Below are 20,989 nucleotides of genomic sequence, written 5' to 3' on the forward strand. Positions count from 1 at the left end.
GGATTGTTCTTGCTTTTCCGTGGCGTCTGTTTTGGAGTTCTCTTGGAATGTTCTTGCTTTTCCGTGGCGTCTGTTTTGGAGTTCTCTTGGAATGTTCTTGCTTTTCCCTTGGCGCCTGTTGTGGCGTTTTCTTGGAATGTCTTGCTTTTCCGCGGCGGTTTTTGTGTGGCGTTTTCTTTCTTTCTTCCCCTTGGTCTTCACCCCTTCACCCCACCACATTCTCTTCACTAATTGCCGTTGTTCCCCGATCGCGCTTGTCCGTGCCTACCACTACTTCCACCCTAACCCCGAATCCCGAAATCCCCCCCCACCCCCCCCACCCGCTTTTTCTCCCACCCCCCCCCCCCCCCCCCCCCAAACACAACCCATCCTCACCCCCCCCATTCAGCAACTGCCCTCTTTAACGTCCGCTTGCATATGTAGGTGAGTCGTGCAGACTGCCTAGAGTATTAGAGTATATTATCGCTCCCTGATCCGCACCCATCATCATGATGACTTGATCTCGGCTTCGGCATCTTCACTTCGCTATTAGTTATCCAATCTTGTCCTCGTCGCGCTACAAAGAAGCAACCAAAGGCGAGAGACAGACACCGCTCCAAACAAATCCCAACACCCATTTCAACTCAAAGGGAAACGCCTGCTCCACTCCCACCCCTCTTACATACCACTCCGCCCCGCATTAGTTAGCAGCTACAACCCTACACCACTCCATTTCACTCTCGCTCTACCTTCAGTCATCGCCGGCTATCTGTCCATCCCCACACCACACTCCAAATCCCCCAAAACCCGCCCTCGAGCCCTTTGCTCTTCTCCTTCACCCGCGTCCGCTCGATACTACCATACTGCTGCCAGCCCTCCATCCGACACCTGCACAAATAGAAAGTCGCTTCCACCCCACCACCCACCCCACACCACAAAAAAAAACTCTTCTGCTCGAGAGTTATTGGCCATGTCCGGCGGATACATAGGGCGCAGAGGCATCAATGTCTCTGTGTACCTGCAAGACCTCAACACTATACCGTCCGCCGACGAGCCGGTCGACGCCTTTAATCCCGATGATTTGGACATCTGGACAAATACGCAGTTCTTCGACTTCGACATGGGCGCGGTCGCACACGATCCGACGGACAACACTCGAGGACGAAAGCCGGTCGTCGAGGAAGCATCTGTTGCCCCCATTGACCCGACTCTGAAGGACGGTGGGGAGTTCGACAGCTTTCTGAATGGTGTGTGTGTGCTGCTTGTGTCTGGCTGTTCGTTCGGTGACTGCCGATCGTATGGGGGGAAACCTGGCTAACCTCGCTGCTTGAACCAGAATTCAAGGAGTTTGAGAATTTCGATTATTCTCCGGCCTTCACCGGCTTTTCCGCCCCGGAAGCCCAACCATCGTTGGGCGCCGCCTCCCTTCTTCCCGGAACACCAGCAGTACTGGTAGCACCGGCGATCGCACGCACGTCCTCACAGCAACCCATCATCGCCGCTCCTATTGACGGCTACTCCGGCTCGAATACTGCCACATCGCCTGCTGCTGCTGTTCCAGCTACTCCCGCAACGCCGTCTGCCTCCGCCACAACCCCCCGAGGAGCGAAGCGAAAGGCGTCCGTCTCCGTGTCGGCGGCCAGTCCCGATGCGTACGAGGGAATGGACGATGCGTCCCGACTCGCGGCTGATGAAGACAAGCGTCGACGAAACACCGCGGCGTCCGCCCGCTTCCGTGTCAAGAAGAAGCAGAAGGAGCAGCAGTTGGAGAAAACGGCCAAGGAGATGACGGAGCGTGTGCAAGCGCTCGAGCAGAGGATCCAGCAGCTGGAGTTGGAGAATAAGTGGCTCAAAGGCCTCATCGTCGAGAAGAACGGCGGCAAGAGCGGCGAGGAAATCATGATGCCCCCGTCGATACTCGCGGGAAGCAAGGACGGTGTCGGCACGATCTAGTTAGCCCCCACCCATGAAAAAAATCAAAACGATTTGCTGTTTCTGTTTTGCTCCACTTAACCTGACTTTGAGGTGTTGAAATGTTTTGTATACTCCGCTTCGAATGATTTATCTACTGCGATGCTTTCGATTGCGAGCGTGGGTGAGGGATGGATGCGGTTTGGTGGGTTTATCCGACTTATCTTCCCTGCCAGTTTCTTGTATGTAATCTTGACAAAAGATGGTTTGTACAAAGAATTGGAACCGACCAGGGTTGGGGCTTCTCTACCTTGCGTACCGTATGTACTCGGGACAAGGCTGAAGGAAGGTTTCGTAGCCGAGCTGATCAGTGACTTCTAAGCCCCAACGTCGGCTGGGATTCTGGCCATGGGTGCATCTTGTGCATACATATTGCCGAATCCTCTACAGGATAGAGAATGGTCGACTTTCCACCGCGCTTGCTTCTCGGGCCCGGACTTGGGCCCGGACTTGAAGTACATCGGAAAGCGGGACGTAGACTTTACATAGCACCGAAAGTCAAACCCGCCGATGTCTCGGGGCAGGCTCACCCGGTTCGGATCTGCGAGGTTGACTTCCGAACTAGACTGCTAGGTACCGCAGGTACTACTGGTATAGTTGCCCGCAGGCTCAGGCTCAGGCTCAGGCCCAGGCTCAGGCCCAGGCGTGGAGGGTGCGCACTTTCCAATCATCCTCCTCCCCATCCTGCCCCTCATCCCCCGCCTCCCAATCCTCCGATCCTCTAATCATCCGTCCTACGCCCTCCTCCATCCTCATTCCTACACCGTTCACCCATCCTACACCATCCATCCATCCCACACCCAAATTCAAGCCCAATTTCCTACTCCGCACGTGCACACACCGTGTCCACCGTTTCCGGCGTTCACTATCCCTAGGGTACAGGGAATGGGACGAGGCCCCTTGAGTTGAATGCGAGTCTGCATGTAAACTGGCTATTAGCACAAAATGCGGCTCATTTGCACTGGTAATTCAGGCTTCTGCCAGTAAATTGGCCTTTTTTCCTCATAAGGCACAAGTTGCCATGTGTATTTGGGCGAAGCCTAGTCAATAGGCGGTTAATAGTAATTGCGGGCCAGTTTGCGATGGTCATATTGGGCGAAGCCTGGTCAATGGGCGGTTAGTAGTAATTGCGGCCAGTTTAAAATACTCAATTTGGGCTCTTATACTTAATTTGGCTGTCAATACTCAATGTGTCGATTGGACAGAAGCCTGATTTGACGTTGAGGTGTAAACTGGCAATTAACAGTATATGCAATGTTTCTCCACCACTCTCTTCGGGTATTCGTTGGTAAAAAGATATCTTACCGCTCATTAGGCTTCCGGCTCGAGTGACGAATGAGCTTCGATTTCTAAATGGAGCATTTTGTCTTTATTCGGCCGCCCCGGCCATGATCCCCGCCATGCCCGCCGCCATGCCCGCCAACGTTGATGCCCACTACTAACCACATTCGCTTCCTCCCGCCGGCAGCTCTTCCATCACTTCCTCATCCCGCCAACAGCTCCTCTTCTTGCATACAGCTCCTCCTTCCCTTCCTTCTCCCGCCGCAACTCCTTCTCCCGCCGCAACTCCTTCTCCCGCCGCAACTCCTTCTCCCGCCGCAACTCCTTCTCCCGCCGCAACTCCTTCTCCCGCGAACATCTCCTCCTTCACGTCCTTCTCTCTCTCTCTCTCTCTCTCTCTCTCGCTGACAGCTATTCCATCACATCCCTCTGCTCGCACCCACAGTTCCTGCATCACTTCCTCTTCTCGCTGACAGGCTACAGCTCCCCCATCAGTCCGCCCCACAGTATTCCCTCTCGCCACCGCTAGCCCTTTGACAGTCTCTGGTCTTCTTACAGCAGGTACGCATCATGCTCCTATGCTATCCTACAGACCTACTTCGGTGCGGATACCCCACTGTCATCGCCGCTAATAGCAGTCTGTCCTCGTTCTCCTTCGCTGTTTAACAGTACCTGGCCCTCTTGCAACCGGTAAGTCTACTCCTCCTATGCCGTCCTACAGTATCAGGCCTGACTCGCTGCGGATACTAGCAGACAGTCTATTGAGCACGCCGGTCATGTTGAATGTGTGCTAAGATGACGGGGTGGAAGCCGACGAGCGGGAGAGCGGGGGAGGGCGGGGACAAGCAGGGTTCGGTTTGCTTGGGTGCGGAGGGGAGGATATATATTGGGCGAGCAGTAGTAGCTAGAATCACAGCAATCTCAAGCAGCAGATTGCACTCATATAATTGTTCAATGTGAGCCATATGAACTCCTAAAAGCCATTTATTATCAACGCCAGTTGAGCAACTGTGCCCTTTTATAGTCGTATGTACTAGGTATCGCCATTTAAACCTTAGAGCCCTTTTAATCTTTTAAGCCTGGATACAGCCTGGATACAGCCTTTTCATAGCCAAATAGAGGCTAATTACAGCCAGAAAGAATATTGGGAGCCGATTTAAATGCGTGCCCATTCAACAAAACGGGCCCTGTCCATTACCTGTACCATAGGGTATACCCAGTCCCCAGTGCACAGTCCCCAGTGCAGTCCCAACTCCCCAGTGCACAGTGCAGTTGATCTATATAAATTACATGTGAATCTGCACTTTGGTTTTGGTTTCGGTTTCGGTTTTGGTTTTGGTTTTTTGGTTTTTGCGGGGAAACGGGATCATACCGGTACTAGGGTGCTATGGGTGCTATAGAGTACATATATCGAGGTTGTGGACTGCGCGTCGCATGCTTGCATGCAAAAAAGCATGGGGAGGCATGGGGAGATGCATGTCATTTGCATGCAAGCAACTGTTCGCAAGCAACTCTCCCCTCGCTGCTCTCCATGCTGCTGCTCCCCATGTGAATAGGGTAGGGTAGGGCACGCCTGCCAGTGAGTGAAGAGTCAAGTGCGACGGAAGCTCGTGAAAATTGGAGATGTGTATAGTAGTCCTCTCATCCTGCCTGTCTGCCCGTTTGCGGCGTGGTGTGGAGGAGGGCGGAGCGTGGCCGGAGAGGAGGGGATATCGATATGGGTATACGTATACGTATCCGCAGATCGGCCCAGTGCGAGCGTAGGACTCGGGACTCGGGACTCGGGACTCATGAGTGGGTTAGGGCCAGTAATGCGGGGATTGGCACGGGTTGGCACGGGCCGGGTCGGCGTGTAACTACGGGATGCTCCAGCCGCTGGGAGTACGGCCAGGCACGCAGCATCACTCGCCCACAAAGGTTTTGTGTCAGATCGGGGGATGCTCCCACGGAGGCCCGACTGAAGTGGATCAAGGCTCAAGCAGTGAGATGAAGCCTGCTCCCTGCATTCTTCGGACGGACCGGTGGGGGGGCTCATCTCTAGACGTCCCTTCCGAACTCCGATTGATGCCGATTCACGGACTCTTGTGGGGTTACGCATCTATCCATCCGGAGACACATACTGGTAGATTCGGGAGATATACATACATATTTCGTGCCTGAAGCATATTTAATGTATGCACCTAGTGGGCTGCGGTGCACGAAGAAACCGCATCATGTACCTAGGGCATGTTACAGCCTACATACATGCCAGTGGTTCCCACCCTATATAGTGCGGCCAGTGTATATACAATAAGTTTACAGAGTTGTCTGGGGATCCGGGGGCAGTCGTGCTCCAACCTCCGGGACGGGGGTGCCGCAGGCTCCTTGGGAGTCTGTATGGCACCAGTATGGGAAGGCCTTTAGAAAAGACCACCCCAGAACTCTCTACACCGCTTGTCGGTATATATCGAGGGGATTACCGGTATTCCACGGCCTTGGTGTGGTAGGTAGAGTACCTACATACACGCGGGCGCTTGACGGCCGGGAGACGGCGTGAGGGGAAAGACTACCCGGCGCACCATCGGCAATATGACCGGCGCTTTTCGGGAGTAAGAGGGTTATGGTAAGGCCTTGGTGTGGTACCAGCGGGTGCTTGACGGCTGAGAAGGCCCTCGGAAGTCGGGAATGGCCAGCCGAACACTCCAGTTTTGTTATTTTTGCGGCCCATTCATCTCTCGCGTCAGACCCTACTCTTGCCACTTGGAAGTTGGGGGAGTGGAACACCGGACTGCGAGATCTCGATTTTTTGGGGGGCGGAGTGTAGCGCTGGAAAGTATTCGTAATAGATATTCGCACTTCTTCCTACATACTGTGCAGAGTGCAGCGTGCAGTTCGAGGGTGGGAGAGTAAAAAGAAAAAACCGTTGTTTCCTGCCAGACGGATATTGATACATATCGTATCAGGGCAGAAAAAACACCACACCTTCATCGAGTTCCACTTTTCACTGGCTTCTCTACATTGATACGGAGTAGAGTAGGCAGAGTAAAGGAGGGGATTGGAAAAGTAGAGCGGTGGGCGATTGAAGGCTCTGCCTCGATCTACTTGATGTTTGAGCAGGTGATCTATGTGCATATTTCAAGCAACCCTCCCGAGCATGGGTGCGGTGGGCTGAAGACTCTCGAGTCGGGAGATCTGATTTCTGTGGTGGTGTGAGTAGTGTGAAGACAGGGGCACTCGGACCTAGCCTGCTGCGCGTCAACTCTAATCCTTCCACCGCTTCACGTGAAGTGAAGTCTTCAGCGGTGGCAGCAACCACGGACCAGCGCGAAAAAAAAAACCCCCAATCGCGAAACCCACGGGACGGAAAGTAACGGCTACCCACGACGCGACGATGGCGGATTCAGATATCATAACCATAGCCGCCCCAGCAACAGAACCGTTAGCAGTCCCGTCCGAACCCGAAAATGAAGAAGCCGAAGAAGACCTCCTCTCGACCCTCTGCCCGTACTGCAACACTACACCGCCAATCTACACATGTCCTGCCTGCTTCGCGCGCAGCTGCTCGGTGGCCTGCAGCAAGAAACACAAGATGTACCGTCAGTGTAGCGGCATCCGCGACCCGACCGCTTTCGTCAAGCGCAGTAAGCTCATGACCGAGGGCGGCGTGAATAGAGACTTTGCGTTTTTGACGGGGGTTGAGAGGGGGATAAAACGGCCGATTGAGATGGCTGCGGACGGGGAAGGGGACGCGGAAGTAGAGGGAGGCGATGCGGGGAAAGTGGAGGGGGGGAAGAGGCAGAAAGATAGGATTGAACATCTGCTGTCACAGAGGGGGACGGTGGTGAAGTGGGCGCCGTGGGAGGGATTTGGGAGAGCGAAGGAGAATCGGACGAGGGTGGTGTAAGTCACGATAAGGGGGGTGAGGGGGTTTCATGGAGATGAGCTTGCTAATGGATCGCAGACGACCGAATAAACGCAAGCCCCCCCACATCGTGTGGACGATAGAATGGACACTCCTCTCCGAAGGCTCCCCCGAGAATTGCCGCTTCCTTGACCATGATGTTTCCGAAAACAGCGGTGTGGCTTTCGCTTTCTTCAATCCTGCCAACACACCGGACACAACGCGGAATGAGGCGGTGAAGAAAAGCGAGACGGAGTTTTATCTCGTCCTTGAGGCGCCGGCGAATAAGAAGCACTGTATCTGTCTGGATCCGGGGAAGCCATGGTCCGAGAACCTGAGGGAGCGCACGATGCTAGAGTTCCCACAGGTGTTGGTCACGGCGGGGACCCAGGGAGAGGGACCACAGGGGTGGGAGGTCCTGCCTGATGAGAGGAAGATTGTGGAGCTGCCAGTGGACAATGATGAAAAGAGCAAAGGCAAGCCGCGGAAGCGCATTGGCAAAGAGGATCCCGCTTCTGAGAATCCCGTGCTTGATCCTGTGGTACCAGGCGACGACACCGCGAAGGAGGGGGCAGTCAAGACTTCATCAGGGGGGTTAATAGAAGTGCCGACGGTGGAGAAGAGGAAGCTTCCAGATGACGAAATCGACATGTCGGCCACATTGGAAGCCATAAAGAAAGCACGGAAAGTATAACTTGACGGTGTTGGCGTTGTTTGTTTTTTGTCCACCATGGGGGCGAGCTTCATAGATATCAAAATGTATAATAGTCGGATACTCGAGCTTTGCATCCTTCGGTGCGCCACTTTTCCCTGGGTGATTGCAAAACGGTGTGGCTTAATCGTAAAACCCCTAATCTCTTGTGGTGGGCTCAGCTCAAGTTTATCTCAGGGCAGAACCCCAGATTCCACAGACCGTCACACTGTGGGCTAGCCGCATTAGGATGGTGTATTGTAAGCCCCCACACAAACTTTCGACTTTGGCGATTTCCTCTCGTAGCAACCTCGACGACGACAATCAACCCCCGACGCCACGACTTACGACCTCTAGCGATCGACGCTGTCCATTCCTCGACACACCGCCTTTCCGCTAAGTATGTGCAAATCAGCTCTGGAGGATATGCAGGAGGGAACGGATGGAATCGCGAAATCTCGAACTGCACAGCCCGCTTTCTCGAATCTCGAATTCCATTTCTTCTCGACTCGACCCACCCCAGTACAGACAGAGAAGGATACAGTGGGCTAATACGCGACATAGTCACATAATCGACAATGGGTATCTCCCGCGACAGCCGTCACAAGCGCGCCGCTACTGGTGCGAAGCGCTCGCACTACCGCAAGAAGCGTGCCTTCGAGCTCGGTCGCCAGTCCGCCGTTACCCGTATCGGTCCCAAGCGTGAGTGTTCCTGAGCAGCTGGACCTCACCATAACCCCTTCTCCACTGTTCATCTTGCTTTCGGGCGATTTGTTCATGAGAAGGAGGCCTCCCCGCCTCTGGCTTCTCTGATAAGAGAAGCCATGCGGGTTGGTAGTACCACTTTGTTGGGAATCATTCGGCTCATTCTCAACTTTTAGGCGTTCACATTGTCCGCACTCGTGGTGGAAACCGCAAGTTCCGTGGTCTCCGTCTGGACTCCGGTAACTTCTCGTGGGGTTCTGAGGGTATCTCCAAGAAGACCCGTGTCATCGCCGTCGCGTACCATCCTTCCAACAACGAGCTCGTCCGTAAGTTTTGCGCCGGGAGCCAGTCAAGGATGATTGCAGGATGCTGATATTATGATACAGGAACCAACACCCTGACTAGGTCCGCCATCGTCCAGATCGATGCCGCTCCTTTCCGTCAGTGGTACGAGGCTCACTACGGTACCCTCCTCGGTAAGAGACGTGGACAGAAGGCTCAGGATGCTGCCGCCGCCGCCGAGGCTGTGCCCAAGTCCAAGTCAGTCGAGAAGAAGATCACCGCCCGCCAGCCCGGTGCCAAGGTCGACTCCGCCCTTGAGTCCCAGTTCGCTGCTGGTCGTCTGTTGGCCTGTGTCTCTTCGCGCCCCGGCCAGTCCGGGCGTGTTGATGGATACATCTTGGAGGGTGATGAGCTCTCTTTCTACCAGCGTGCCCTCAAGAAATAAATAAATCTACGTTCGGGGGTTTCTTTTTGTTTGGTAGTTAGGAAAAAGTCCGGGAGTTTTCTTTTTATACTAGCGACCGTGAATCACCGAATACCTACGCCATTCTACACCTCTCATGCCGCATTATTGTGATGCATGCAGAAAAAAGTACGAACGAGATCCTGTGTATCGGCCATGAGAACACGGTTCTTCCATGTAACTACTAGTGTCAAGGTGGCTAGCACCACCTGGGGCACTTCTCCAGAGTGTCTGGCGGCTCAACGATAATTGCCAGCTCAGCATCCCCCTTTTTCACCACCACAACCACACAACCACAACAAAATAATGCCACCAAAGCGGAAATTTGAAGGAGAGCCCTATGGGACTATTGAGGCTCGGATTCAAGAGGCCATCGCCGCTCTGAAGGAGCGAGGAGAGGAAACTCCAAACATCGCAGCAGCAGCGCGGGAGTTCGAGGTTCCAGCACAAAGACTACGGAGTCGATGGAACGGGTGCCAATCGAAGAGTGACCGACCCGGAAGTGGTAAAAAGCTTTCCGGCGATCAGGAACGTGCTGTTTGCCTGTATATGGAGCGTTTGGATAAGATCGGGACGTGTGCGCGCAAGAAGATGGTTACCAGCTGTGCGGATGCGATCCTGGCGCGCGCGCATGATGACCCCCATACTCGGCCGCCCGTTGTCGGTGGTGCCTGGACGAAAAGGTTTCTTGAGCGGCATCCGGAATGTGTGGTCCGACAGAAGAATACTACGGATGTCAACGGCAGAAATGATCACGATCCGGAAGGTGTCCGCAAGTGGTTTGCCGAGTTCAGGAAGATATGCGATCAATACGGTATTCAGCCGAGGGACATCTACAACTTTGACGAGACTGGGTTCCGCATTGCCATCGGGGAAGATCAGTGGACTGTCACGCGGGACCCAGACCGGCAAGCGTATCTCCACAATCCGACAGTTCGAGAACTCGTCACTGTGTGCGAAACCATCAGCGCTGATGGCGACGCACTGCCGCCCATGATCATCCTTCCGAGCGCCCTCGACCAAGGACAGTGGTACACCAATCTTCCCGACGACTATCTTGTGGGTGTCTCGGCTACGGGATACTCCAACGATGAACTGAGCATGGACTGGCTCAAGCATTTCGACCGGTTCTCAGCTCAGCGGTGTCTCGGCGCATACCGGCTTCTCCTCCTGGACGGCGACGGTTCGCACTGCACCATGGAATTTGTCGACCGTTGCGACGAGCACAATATTATCCCGTTCTGCCTGCCACCGCACACTTCCCACCTACTGCAACCACTAGATGCGGTTGTATTCCAGCCCTACCAGCATAATCATGACTCGGCCCAGGCAGTTGATGCCTTGACCCGCACGGTGTTCGTTCAGTACGCCAAAGCGGAATTCCTCTCCGCGATCCACTCAATCCGCCTTCAAACATTCCATCCTCCCACCGCCATCATCTCAGCATTCCGCAAAACCGGCCTGGTACCGTACAACCCCTCGGTTGTCCTGACAAAAATGCACGAAGCCGCCTCTGCCTGTGCTGCTACACCGTCCACGTCACCGCGGGCCTCGCCAGAACCGCCAACAACACCACTCACAGTCCGCGCGCTGAAGCGGCAAGCTGCAGATGTGCTGCTTGACGCAGCTGCTCGCGATATCTCGCCAGGCTTCCGGCACAGCCTCGAGGCGGCGCTCAAAGGCGCCTTGGTGCTCGCGCAGGCTGGAGAGCAGGCGTTCTCCGATCTTGCCATGAAGCAAAGGGAGAGGGAGAGGGAGGAGGAGGAGGAGGAGGAAGGAGCCTAGGGAGCTCAGAAGCGCGCAAGGAAGGCGCAGCGGAAGCAATTCCTTGATGAGGTCAGGAGAAAAAGGAAGGAGATCAGGGACCGATGTGCGAAGAGGAGGACCGCTTGGAAGACAGTGTTTTCGGAGCTTAGAAAGGTTGGAAAAGCGAGAGCGAGAGCGCGAGAGAGGGTGTCCGCTGGTGCTGGTGCTGGTGTCCGCTGCTGCTGCCGGTGCGCGCGTTCGTTTTGTTTATCCAAAGAGGAAAACCGCTTGGCCGGTTGTTTTTTCCGAACTCCGGATGGTTGGAAGAGTGCGGGAGCGGAAGCGAGAGAAGAGGAAGAAATTGAGGGTTTTCCCTTTGTGGTAGTTACATAGGTAGAGTTGTGGTGGTGGAAAAGGGAGTGGGGTGCGGGGTGCTCAGCGGGCTCAGGGCTGTAATCGAAACGGGTTGGGTTGGGTTGGGTTGTCTCCGGCTGGGATTGTGGGAACTGGGAACTGGGAACTGGTGGCCGCGGATTATACCCAGGAGCGTGGGTGGCCGCGGGGTGTAAAGCAGTGAGAGCGAGAGCGGGTGCATCCTCAGCACTACCAGGAGGTAGGTATGTCGAGTGGTTCTCAAGGGAGCTGGGTGAACTTACCACTGACCAGTAGGTGTAGGGGTGAATACGCTCCGTACCGTGCTGCCTTCTGGCGGTGGATACGGTTCAGAACTTCGGAGAGGTCGGAAATACATCGTACTATGTATTAGATGTGTAGTTGAGACGGCAATCCGCTCGTGCGGTTTGTTTGGATGCCGGTTGAAACTACTCGGACTGCAGCATGGAGTGGAGTGGAGTGGAGTGGAGTGGAGTGGACAAGGCCCTGATAATACTTATACCGTTGATCTTGTCGGTACTCGGCGGAGGGACGGGGCCGACCCTTAGACGAATCACAGGGAAGCAGCGAGACGGGGCACGGTAAATAGTGGAGGGAGGCATGGCTGCTCGAGGCTAGGATGTATGATGTGCCGCTTCGGAGCTTCCAATGTTGATGGGAGCTCTGCCTTGAATAGGTACTAGCAGAGTAGAGTAGAGTGGAATACAGCTTCAAGTTTCAACAGTACCTCTCACTCAAAACCGCAGCTTGCCTGGCACCAGGTAGATGGCCAGCCCACTGCCCACTGCCCAGCACCGTAGTTATCTCCAGCCTCCAGCCTCCATCCTTCCTCCTTCCTCCAGCCTTCATCCTTCACCATGTGTGCCCCACAGTGATGTACAGGACATCTTTTCGCTGTCCAAAGGTCCGCCGAGAGCTCCAAGCTCCACCTCCACCAAGACATCCACCAAGACCTCCACCAAGACCTCGGGACTCAGGACTCGGGACTCGTGAGCAAGCTATGCTCCTCCAGCCTCCCGGAGTTCCTGATTGCACGTGACAGAGCCAGCGACGACGGCACGTCTAACGTCAAGCCCGCTTGGAACATGCACGAGGCAGGTATCCAAGCTCTCCGAGTACAGCTCTTAGCAGCCGTCGAAACCGGACTACCGAGGGCTGTGACTGTGACGGTAACAGTGAGGTTGGTTAGTTGTGTGTTTTGCATCACCGTTGTTGTCGTCATCGTTGTAGTTGTGCGAATGGAACCTCACAAAAGATCACGAGTGACACAGTTAAGTAGCTCCAGCCTCCCGTTTGTACTCTTTAGGGCAAAACCAATGGTATATCTGGAGTCAGTCTCAAATGTTCCAAGGCCATGTGCTATTGGTGGAACTTGGAAGGAGCTGTTGGGATTGAGTGAAATCAGTGGATTTTCCAAGGACACTTTCGGTCTGCACCAGGTATCTGGATGATCTCTTGACCTCTGGTGAATTTCCAAGGACGCCTTCAGTCTGCGCCATCTAGATGATCTCTTGGAACTCACTCGCGAATGGCTCGAGTCAGGTCCATCATGTCATGTCCCTTTGTGTTTCCCACGCGTGGAATGGATCACTCGAAGCACTCAAATCACAGAATCACTCGAATCCTTGGCTCCATCCGGTAGCATCATGAAGTTTAAACGGGAGGTATGATATTTCTGGCCAAATGGTGCGAGCGAGTGACTGACAACTTTTATTGACCGGTTCCGTCCATCGTGGAAACTCGGAATACAAGCAAGCACATCCTCGCGACTCATTCCACGCTACCCAGCCTTGAACCCAAACAAGAAAAACGAAAAAACAAAAGGGAAAATGATATAGAAGTTTTATCATGTAAATCAAAACGCCATTATTTTTTTGGTAGTCTGAGCGGGCTTCCAGCGGAGAATATATGAAATACCCGAAAACCCGGCACATCCACCCAACCTCTGCGCTTAACAGCATGCAGCAGCGTCCGTGACCAGTTCCTGCTTAAGTCTCTTGGCCGCTGGCTCGCCGTCGACAACCATCTCGTCGATCGGGCTGGGGAGCTCGAGGCCGAGAGGGGTCTCGCCTCCACTCTTGATGTGAAGGTGGTATTGACGGATGATGGAGTCACTGTATGTTTTGTCAGCAAAACCAAACTGCATATTTCCGCAACTTGGAAAAAACTTACACATCGTCAACGTTCAAAGGTCGGATGTCGGCAAGCGCCTTGATCTTCGCGGTGCACTCCTTGCACTGAGCGTCGGTCATGTCGAGGTTCAGCTGCTCCACTCGGCTCTTGATGGCGTTCCATCCGGTCAACCGAGAGGCGAAGTGGACGTATCGGGTGATGCCGAAGTCGGCGGGGTTGATGATCTCGTATGTGCTGGGGTTGTTGAGGATAGCCTTGGCGTGGATACCGGCCTTGTGGGTGAAGGCGCAGAAACCGGTGATGTAGTTGTTGAAGGGAATGTTGACCTCAACGGCCTCGGCGACCAAGTTCTCGAGGTCCTTGAGCTTGTGGAGCTTGTACTTGTTCTTGACGTACTCGGGGTCGGCAACGATCATGCGAGCCATGAGTCCACCGAGGGGAGTGATTCCGTTACGCTCACCGATACCGAGAACACTGGTGTCGATGTGGGTGGCACCAGCCTCGAGGGCACAGTAGGCGTTCGCGATGGCGCATCCGGTGTCGTTGTGGAAGTGAGTCTCAATATCGCAAGAAACGACACCACGGAGAGTGCGGATCAAGTCGTAAACTTGGCGGGGAGAAGCGCATCCAACGGTATCGGCAATACCCTAACCGATCGGGTCAGTCGAAAACCCCACCAAAACATGCGTAGGGGAGGGGATGGTTGCTCATACCACACGGTTGACGCCGACCTTGTCGACAGCCTTGTAGATGCTCAGAAGATCGACAAGGTCGGATCGGAAAGAGTCCTCGCTCGAGAACCGAATCTCAATGTTCTTGGACTTGACGAACTCGATAACCTCGATTGCGGTCCTGTGGATGTAGGCCATGTCCTTTCCGTGGGAGTGCTCCCTCAGGAACGAGGAAGTGCCAATGACAACATCGACACCGTCAACACCGGTCTCGACAGCTATCCGGGCATCGTCCATGTGGCATCGGATGTGGGTCAAGATCTGGGGGAGCGGGGATCAGTCGGCAATTTCGGACATCGAAGAGTTCAATGCTCGTACCTTGGCCTTCAATCCCAACTTGCAGATAGCCTCGCAATCGGCGCGGGACTGCTCCGAAGCCGCGGGGCTAGTCAATTCGATCTATCGAACCCCCCGTCAGTTCATTCCGTAGCTCGGGCCGATCCCGTGGGGGTGTTTCATACGTAGTCAACACCGAAGTCGTCCAGCGCCTTGGCGATCTCAATCTTCTTCGCGGTGTCAAAGAAAGCGTTGGCAAACTGCTCTCCCTCTCTCAGGGTGCTCTCGATGATCTTGAAAGAGTTGACATTGCTCAGGAAGTCGGGGACGGGCTGGTAGGGATTCCGGCTGTTGATGGGTGTGGTCTCGATTCGCTTGTATTCGGCCTTGTTGACTGTGGGAGCAGCAGAAGAAGAGGAATCAGAATTTGCGGGTCTCGGAAGATCTACGACAAGAGAGGTCGGGGTGTCCGTACCGTTCGAGCTACCGTTCTCGTTCGCAGCGGGAGGAGACATGTTGACTATTATTTGGTCTGTGAAGATGAAGCGGAGTGTGAGCAATTGACGGGACAGACAGGCAGGGCGGATCTAAGGCCGAAAGCAAGCGGGACGACTGGAATTTATGTGGGAAGAAGGGGCGCTATACGGGAGAGAAAAGCGGGAAACCCGAAGGCTGAAGTGGAAGGAGGCTTTTTTTTTCTTTCTTTCTGCAGGCAGACGTGGTTGTCTTCTCAGCTCAGCTCCAGGTGAGACACGGATGCAGATGCTGTTGGTTTCTACGGGGCGAATTGCAGGGCAAGAATGGGGACAAAGCGGGATATGTAGGTGCGAGGAGATGTTGTTGTTCGTATGGGGGCCGGTGATATGGGGTATGATGGGGTTACAAGGGAGGATGAGGATGAGGATAGGAATTGAGGGTTTCAACGGACCTGTAGCGGGGCGGGTTCTTATAGAAGCCTGTTGTATTGGCGTGGTATGAGGGGATGGCAGCTGTGTTGGTGGTGGTGGTGGAGTGGTGGTGGTTGCAGTTGTGGAGAGAGTTAGAGGAGGAGGGGAGAGAGTTAACGGCGATGACTCTTTTTTTTATTCGGTTGGCCAGAGTGCTCTAGCTGGCTGGCATCAATGGGATTGAGGTTTTGTGGAGGTGAAAAACGAGCAAAACACCAGCCACAGCGCAAGAAATTCGAACAGTCAGAACCTGCGGGGGGTGGGGGGGCAGGTCGCAGGCATCTGAGATCTCGCCTCTTCTGCTTTTGTCACCCGTGAGATTTTTCTGTCTAGGTTTTTTTCTCTTTCTTTTTTTTCTTTTTTTCTTTTTTTCTTTCGGATATAGGCCATGCTCCATATGGACGGACGGCCAATCGCCGTGGCTGCCGAGTGCTGATTCCCCGCCTTTTCGCATCGATAGGGCTAGGTTAGGTTCCCCATGCACGGAGCACGTACATATCGTAAAGTGTTCGCTATTTGTGGCTGTCGTGTGTCTCTGTCTCTTCTGCAGGACCCAGGTGGGATACCTGCCACCGTGCTGATGAGAGAACGCGATACATATGGTTACCCAAGTCAGTCCTGTACTCTGCCGTAGAGTATCGTACATACTCCACAGATCCCCTTCCGGCGTGTCGGCGTCCATAAGGGCCAGCTCCATCCTGCTCCTGGGTCCCGCCCCTGTAGATGGACGATGCGCTGGGCGGGTAGAGTAGGTACTTGCTTATGTGGTTATGTACCTACATCCAACCCCTGGGGAGTGGGGACAGCCTCTGCGCAAAGGCGAACATATGTAGGTACGCCACGCTGCGGACAACCCAATCCAATCATATGTAGAGACAGAGTGCGGATCCGCCTTGAACCGTAGGTGTCTCCATACATATTCCCCTCTGGATGCCTCGCCTCGCAACATCAGCTCCCGTGCAGATGTTGGTGATCGAACAGAGCAGGTCTACCAGGCGAGGGTGCGTGGAAACTGGAAAGTACGGTAGGTAACAGGTATGAGGTATAAGGTGTGTACCTACTTTTACTCACCCACTACGTAGGAACTATTCTAGCTCAGGCACCGACGTGGGCACAGCAATAGTCACGGTACGACGGCAATGGGCATAGGCGGATGTCGCGAGTGAGCATGCGATGAGCTCCTGTGGCTGGTGCAATGGCCCCGCACTGCGCAGTGTCAATCCCGAGGATAATCTCCTCCTCCTCCAAGGCCCATGGCCCCAGTAAAACTCCTCGTCGCGGATCGCCGGTGGGCACTCTATGCATCATGAAAAGAAAAAGAAAGAAGAAGAGAAAAAAACCCCAGCTGTGTGTCCGATCAGTGAGAACGCTGTTTGTTCTGCAGCCCATCGCGAGATGCTTGCAACTTGCACCGCTTACAAACTGCGGCTCGCGCTAACCAGACTTAGTTCCAAATACGGTGCGGCCAAGAAGGTTTTACAAAATCCCAACTCGTGTGTAATAATTACTAATCCGCGCAAGTTTCCAAGCCTCACAACTGGCGCCGAGGATGCGCATAACCCACTGCCGAAGTCCCGGTCCGTGTCGATTGAGCTCGGCATGTAGAGTGAGTGCGCTTCGTACCTTGCTCGTGTGCTCACCCTGTGTCGCTGCCACCGGGTGAGCCTGTCTGTCTGTGCGACACTAGGCATATCCGGCCCGGTCATTCGAGAATCACTCGCTCAACCGTTCGTAAAGTGGTTTGTCCCGCCATTTGCCCTGTAACCGGTCCGTCCAGCGGTTTATGTAGCAGTCCGGATCCGACCAACACCCCACCCCATCGTGCAGACCTGAATGACCTCGGTTGTAACCCGCTAAAGCGTCGCGAGAGGAACCCACTACATACATACAAGCTCCCAGATATATCCGTCTTAAACCATTGAACGAAACAAAACTCCAACAGGACACCCAAACGCCCAGCCCAGCCCACGCGACCCTAACCGGACTCAACAGTCTTCGCCCTTTTCGGTAGATCCACCATTTCCACGTCATCTCCGACGGGCGTAGCCCGCCTCTTCGTCCCGACGGCCGGGGTATCGGCGGGCTTGGATCTCTGGGCGGCGCCGAGTCCTTCCACGAGCGGTGCTGCCGGCTGTGTTTTTGCCGTATCCATCTCCTCCTTCTCCTCCGCCTCCTTGACTTTCCCAGCGTGACTATCACCCTCATACACCGGCTGCTCAAACAGCTCACACGTCTTCAGGTCGAGGTAATAGACCTCCCCAGTCGGGGCCTCCATAATCGTCAATCTTGGATGCAGCCCAGGCATCGGCGGCAACTCCTTAACCTTCGTCAGCAGCGGAGTTTTTTCGCCTCGCCAGGCTGCTCGTACGACCTCTCCCTCTCCCTCTCCCTCTCCCTCTCCCTCCCACATCTCCGCCGCCACATCCACCTCCTCCAGCATGCTGCGCATGTACTTCCGCACATTCCTATTCCTCCTGGAGACGAGGTCCTGGGCCACATCCACGGGGAGGACGTACACGCGGACGAGCGCATTCGGCGTGCGCGGCAGCGCGGGCAGCGCTGGTCGAGCGAAAACCTCCGGGGCGGTGGAGAACATGCGGTAAGTGCAGCGCACGAGGTGCAGCGTGGCGAGCATGTACAGATCGTAGGCGACGCCCTCGATGCGCCGCGGCTTCTGTGCGGGGAGCTCAAGCCAGTGCCAGTCGTCGGGCGCGGTGGGGCCCGGCCCCGCCATTGAGGATAATGTCAGCGAAACGGTGCCGACGCCGATGTAGTTGCTCAGGTCGTTGAGTGTGCTGATGGCGCTGAGGAACCATGGGTCCGCTGTGGCCTAGTGGGGTAGGGGGGGTTAGTTGATGTGTATGTATGTATAATTCGGATATGGGTATAGTCACGCACTTGGTTGTCCGTGTCCATGGTCCGTCTCGAGGCACGGTTGTTTGTTGACTTGCCGCTCCTGGTTTTGGGAGCCATGGTGGTGTGTATGTAGATATATGGCGGCGTCACGTTGGGAGCCGGGGCGAATATTCGATATGTACGAGATTGCTCGTGATCTTTGAGCGCAAGTTGACTGGAGCCGAAAGGGCGGGTTGGTTGGTTGGTGGGTGGGTTAGAGGTTGAGGTCGAGGTGAAGTGTGGATCCTACACAAAACTGTTGTACCGACGCGCTCTTTATACACAGCTTCCAGCTCCTGTCGGTCCTGTCGGAGAGAGCAGATGATCTGATGCCGCTGTAGATGCGCTCTAAAATTATCTGCGTGCTGGAGTTCAGCCAATGCGAATAATCACCGCAATGGCAGGTTTCTTTAATAAAGAGTGTCCAGCCTCCATATGATCTAGGTACTGCGCCGTATGTATGGGATTGGGTTGGGTTCGACGAGCAGTGGCTTTGCGCTGGTTACTCGCTGGTCACTGGCGCGGATCAGCCACATCTACACAAGCGTGCTCAATAGACTTCTGCATGAAGGCAAGACGAGACCATTGGATTGGACCAGGGTGCTGTGGCGCACTACTCTAGTTATTTTGCTGCTGCGACAAAATTATTTCTCCAGTCAACTTTGCTTCTACAATCTCAACAGCGAGCGAATCCTCAACCCCACCACTCCCCGCAGCCACCACCACAATCCCACTGAACCTCTCCCGTCCTCACCTTCGCAATGGTCCACCCCAGTAAGCAACCCCCCCTCCCCCGCGCCTTCATTATCTGACCACTTGAAAAAAAACTATAGAAAGAAAGTCTAAACGAGTGCCTGTGCGGCTGCGACACAAAATAGAAAAGCGCAGCGCAGAGAAGCAGCGGAAGGAGCGGAAGCACGCGAAGAAGCATCCGGAACTGCACCGCAAGAAGCCCGCCGCCTTGAACATCCCCAACAGCTTCCCCTACAAGGACCAGATCCTGTCCGAGATCGAGGAGGCTAGGAGGGTCAAGGCCGAGGAACAGCAGAAGCGCAGAGAGCAGGCGAAGTTGCGCAAGCTGGAGCTTAAGGGTGCCGATGCCGATGCTATGAAGGATGTGGATGAGGAGGAGGATGAGGAGGAGGACGAGGATAGCGAGGGCGACGACGAGATGGACGTCTCGGAGAGCGAGGATGAAGAGGTAGGAGATATTGCGGTTCACCCTGGGGCTTATGATTGCGTGCTGACAGGGCTCTACAGAAGGGAGGAAACAGTGCCATGGCGGCTTTGCTAGCTTCGGCTCGGGCACGCGCAGTCGAGTACGAGGAGAAGCACGGCGACACGAGTGACGAGGAGGACGGCGAATCGGAGCAATTCCAGCGAGGAAACAAGGACACTTCGCGGAGATCGTTCGACAAGATGTTCAAGCAGGTTGTCGACTCCGCCGATGTTGTTCTCTACGTGCTCGATGCCCGCGACCCAATGGGTACCCGTTCGCGCGAGGTCGAGAGACAGGTCATGTCGATGGACGGAGGAGAGAAGCGGTTAATTCTCATCTTGAACAAGATCGATCTCGTACCGCCACCAGTACTGAAGGGATGGTTGACTTATCTGCGCCGATCCTTCCCCACACTACCCCTTAAGGCCAGCAATGGCGCACCGAACGCACAATCTTTTGACCACAAGGCCTTGACGGTGCAGGGAACCGCAAGTGCTCTCCTGGCTGCGCTCAAGTCGTTCGCGCACTCCAAGCAGCTGAAGCGATCTGTCACCGTCGGTGTCATCGGATACCCCAACGTCGGAAAGTCATCGGTCATCAACGCCCTTACCGGTCGTCTTGGTGGATCGGCAGCTGCATGCCCCACCGGTGCCGAGGCCGGTGTCACCACCAGTCTGCGCGAGGTGAAATTGGACAAGAAGCTTAAGATCCTGGATTCGCCCGGTATCGTTTTCCCTAGCACGGACGGCGCCAAGGGCCCGAAGGCGGACGAACAGGCTCGTCTCGTCCTTCTGAATGCGGTGCCGCCGAAACAGATCGATGATCCCACCGGAGCCGTGCAATTGTTGATCAAAAGATTCTCGACGTCCGAGACGCTTTTCCAGAAGCTGCTTGACGTCTACGGAATACCTCCTCTGCCAAATATTTCTCTCAGCGAACTTACAAAGAGCTTCCTGATCGAGGTAGCGAGGAAACGGGGTCGGCTAGGAAAGGGTGGTGTGCCGCATATTCACAGCGCTGCGATTGCCGTCATCATGGACTGGCGAGATGGAAGGATACAGGGTTGGGTTGATCCTCCGCTTGCCACGGCTGCTGCCACCGCCGGTATCAAGGCTGCTTCCTCTGGCACCATCGAGGCGGATCAGAAGGAGGTTGTGAGCCAGTGGATGGAGGAGTTCAAGCTGGAAGGATTGGATGGGTATGATGACGAGACAATTGAGGTGGAGATGGAGGGTTGATCTTTTCTTTGGCTCCATTAAAAAAAAGTACTCTGTTTTGTATGGGATGGCGCCAATGATTTGCATTTTACTGTACCTATCGGATCTATGTCAAGTACACCTCTAATCGACCTGTGCGATTAATCTGTGAGAAGTAACTGTTGGTGCTACTGCAAAACC

The 20,989-nt window shown here is 54.7% G+C and overlaps 8 protein-coding genes across 8 annotated transcripts; 5 read left to right on the top strand and 3 right to left on the bottom strand.

The window, feature by feature from the left end:
* Positions 1-336, top strand: BZA05DRAFT_389930 (uncharacterized protein; the record flags this gene model as incomplete). The annotated part of the gene is made up of 1 exon (XM_051482831.1): positions 1-336. A coding segment is annotated over one exon (228 nt), but the record flags the coding sequence as incomplete, so codon positions are not given.
* Positions 337-783: 447 nt separating this feature from the next.
* Positions 784-2,021, top strand: BZA05DRAFT_220116 (uncharacterized protein). The gene is made up of 2 exons (XM_051479711.1): positions 784-1,226; positions 1,316-2,021. The coding sequence occupies exons 1-2, from the start codon at positions 950-952 to the stop codon at positions 1,930-1,932; spliced, it is 894 nt and encodes a 297-aa protein (XP_051342102.1). The 5' UTR covers positions 784-949; the 3' UTR covers positions 1,933-2,021.
* Positions 2,022-6,601: 4,580 nt separating this feature from the next.
* BZA05DRAFT_332926 (uncharacterized protein) lies at positions 6,602-7,805 on the top strand (the record flags this gene model as incomplete). Its single annotated transcript, XM_051480664.1, has 2 exons — positions 6,602-7,110; positions 7,172-7,805. The coding sequence occupies 2 exons, from the start codon at positions 6,602-6,604 to the stop codon at positions 7,803-7,805; spliced, it is 1,143 nt and encodes a 380-aa protein (XP_051342103.1).
* A 293-nt stretch (positions 7,806-8,098) lies between these two features.
* Positions 8,099-9,445, top strand: BZA05DRAFT_389938 (ribosomal protein S8e/ribosomal biogenesis NSA2). The gene is made up of 4 exons (XM_051482832.1): positions 8,099-8,202; positions 8,367-8,504; positions 8,684-8,833; positions 8,894-9,445. Exons 2-4 carry the CDS (start codon positions 8,381-8,383, stop codon positions 9,232-9,234), a joined length of 615 nt encoding a protein of 204 aa, XP_051342104.1. The 5' UTR covers positions 8,099-8,202; positions 8,367-8,380; the 3' UTR covers positions 9,235-9,445.
* A 1,588-nt stretch (positions 9,446-11,033) lies between these two features.
* Positions 11,034-12,113, bottom strand: BZA05DRAFT_389941 (uncharacterized protein). The gene is made up of 2 exons (XM_051482833.1): positions 11,674-12,113; positions 11,034-11,611 (listed from the first exon to the last, which is right to left on the bottom strand). Exons 1-2 carry the CDS (start codon positions 11,747-11,749, stop codon positions 11,043-11,045), a joined length of 645 nt encoding a protein of 214 aa, XP_051342105.1. The 5' UTR covers positions 11,750-12,113; the 3' UTR covers positions 11,034-11,042.
* Positions 12,114-13,043: 930 nt separating this feature from the next.
* On the bottom strand, positions 13,044-15,482 carry BZA05DRAFT_389943 (HMGL-like-domain-containing protein). Its single transcript, XM_051482834.1, has 6 exons — positions 15,007-15,482; positions 14,717-14,925; positions 14,574-14,654; positions 14,238-14,516; positions 13,564-14,171; positions 13,044-13,505 (listed from the first exon to the last, which is right to left on the bottom strand). Exons 1-6 carry the CDS (start codon positions 15,044-15,046, stop codon positions 13,343-13,345), a joined length of 1,380 nt encoding a protein of 459 aa, XP_051342106.1. The 5' UTR covers positions 15,047-15,482; the 3' UTR covers positions 13,044-13,342.
* Positions 15,483-17,318: 1,836 nt separating this feature from the next.
* On the bottom strand, positions 17,319-18,399 carry BZA05DRAFT_220265 (uncharacterized protein). The gene has a single exon (XM_051479712.1). It carries the CDS (start codon positions 18,210-18,212, stop codon positions 17,454-17,456), a length of 759 nt encoding a protein of 252 aa, XP_051342107.1. The 5' UTR covers positions 18,213-18,399; the 3' UTR covers positions 17,319-17,453.
* A 639-nt stretch (positions 18,400-19,038) lies between these two features.
* BZA05DRAFT_389953 (P-loop containing nucleoside triphosphate hydrolase protein) lies at positions 19,039-20,961 on the top strand. Its single transcript, XM_051482835.1, has 3 exons — positions 19,039-19,147; positions 19,207-19,574; positions 19,634-20,961. The coding sequence occupies exons 1-3, from the start codon at positions 19,135-19,137 to the stop codon at positions 20,828-20,830; spliced, it is 1,578 nt and encodes a 525-aa protein (XP_051342108.1). The 5' UTR covers positions 19,039-19,134; the 3' UTR covers positions 20,831-20,961.
* Positions 20,962-20,989: the final 28 nt, after the last annotated feature.

The sequence above is a fragment of the Tricharina praecox genome (assembly GCF_024521635.1).
Source record: "Tricharina praecox strain CBS 144465 chromosome Unknown BZA05scaffold_5, whole genome shotgun sequence".
Lineage (NCBI taxonomy): Eukaryota > Fungi > Ascomycota > Pezizomycetes > Pezizales > Pyronemataceae > Tricharina > Tricharina praecox.

Coding starts and splice junctions, on each gene's coding strand:
- BZA05DRAFT_220116 (XM_051479711.1), top strand. CDS start 950: ATGTCCGGCGGATACATAGGGCGCAGAGGCATCAATGTCTCTGTGTAC. Junction 1,227..1,315: donor GTTCGACAGCTTTCTGAATG/GTGTGTGTGTGC, acceptor TGCTTGAACCAG/AATTCAAGGAGTTTGAGAAT.
- BZA05DRAFT_389938 (XM_051482832.1), top strand. CDS start 8,381: ATGGGTATCTCCCGCGACAGCCGTCACAAGCGCGCCGCTACTGGTGCG. Junction 8,505..8,683: donor TACCCGTATCGGTCCCAAGC/GTGAGTGTTCCT, acceptor CTCAACTTTTAG/GCGTTCACATTGTCCGCACT. Junction 8,834..8,893: donor TTCCAACAACGAGCTCGTCC/GTAAGTTTTGCG, acceptor ATTATGATACAG/GAACCAACACCCTGACTAGG.
- BZA05DRAFT_389941 (XM_051482833.1), bottom strand. CDS start 11,749: ATGTATTTCCGACCTCTCCGAAGTTCTGAACCGTATCCACCGCCAGAA. Junction 11,612..11,673: donor GGTACGGAGCGTATTCACCC/CTACACCTACTG, acceptor CGACATACCTAC/CTCCTGGTAGTGCTGAGGAT.
- BZA05DRAFT_389943 (XM_051482834.1), bottom strand. CDS start 15,046: ATGTCTCCTCCCGCTGCGAACGAGAACGGTAGCTCGAACG. Junction 14,655..14,716: donor ACGACTTCGGTGTTGACTAC/GTATGAAACACC, acceptor GGGGTTCGATAG/ATCGAATTGACTAGCCCCGC. Junction 14,517..14,573: donor AGTTGGGATTGAAGGCCAAG/GTACGAGCATTG, acceptor CCGCTCCCCCAG/ATCTTGACCCACATCCGATG.
- BZA05DRAFT_220265 (XM_051479712.1), bottom strand. CDS start 18,212: ATGGCGGGGCCGGGCCCCACCGCGCCCGACGACTGGCACTGGCTTGAG.
- BZA05DRAFT_389953 (XM_051482835.1), top strand. Junction 19,575..19,633: donor CGGAGAGCGAGGATGAAGAG/GTAGGAGATATT, acceptor AGGGCTCTACAG/AAGGGAGGAAACAGTGCCAT.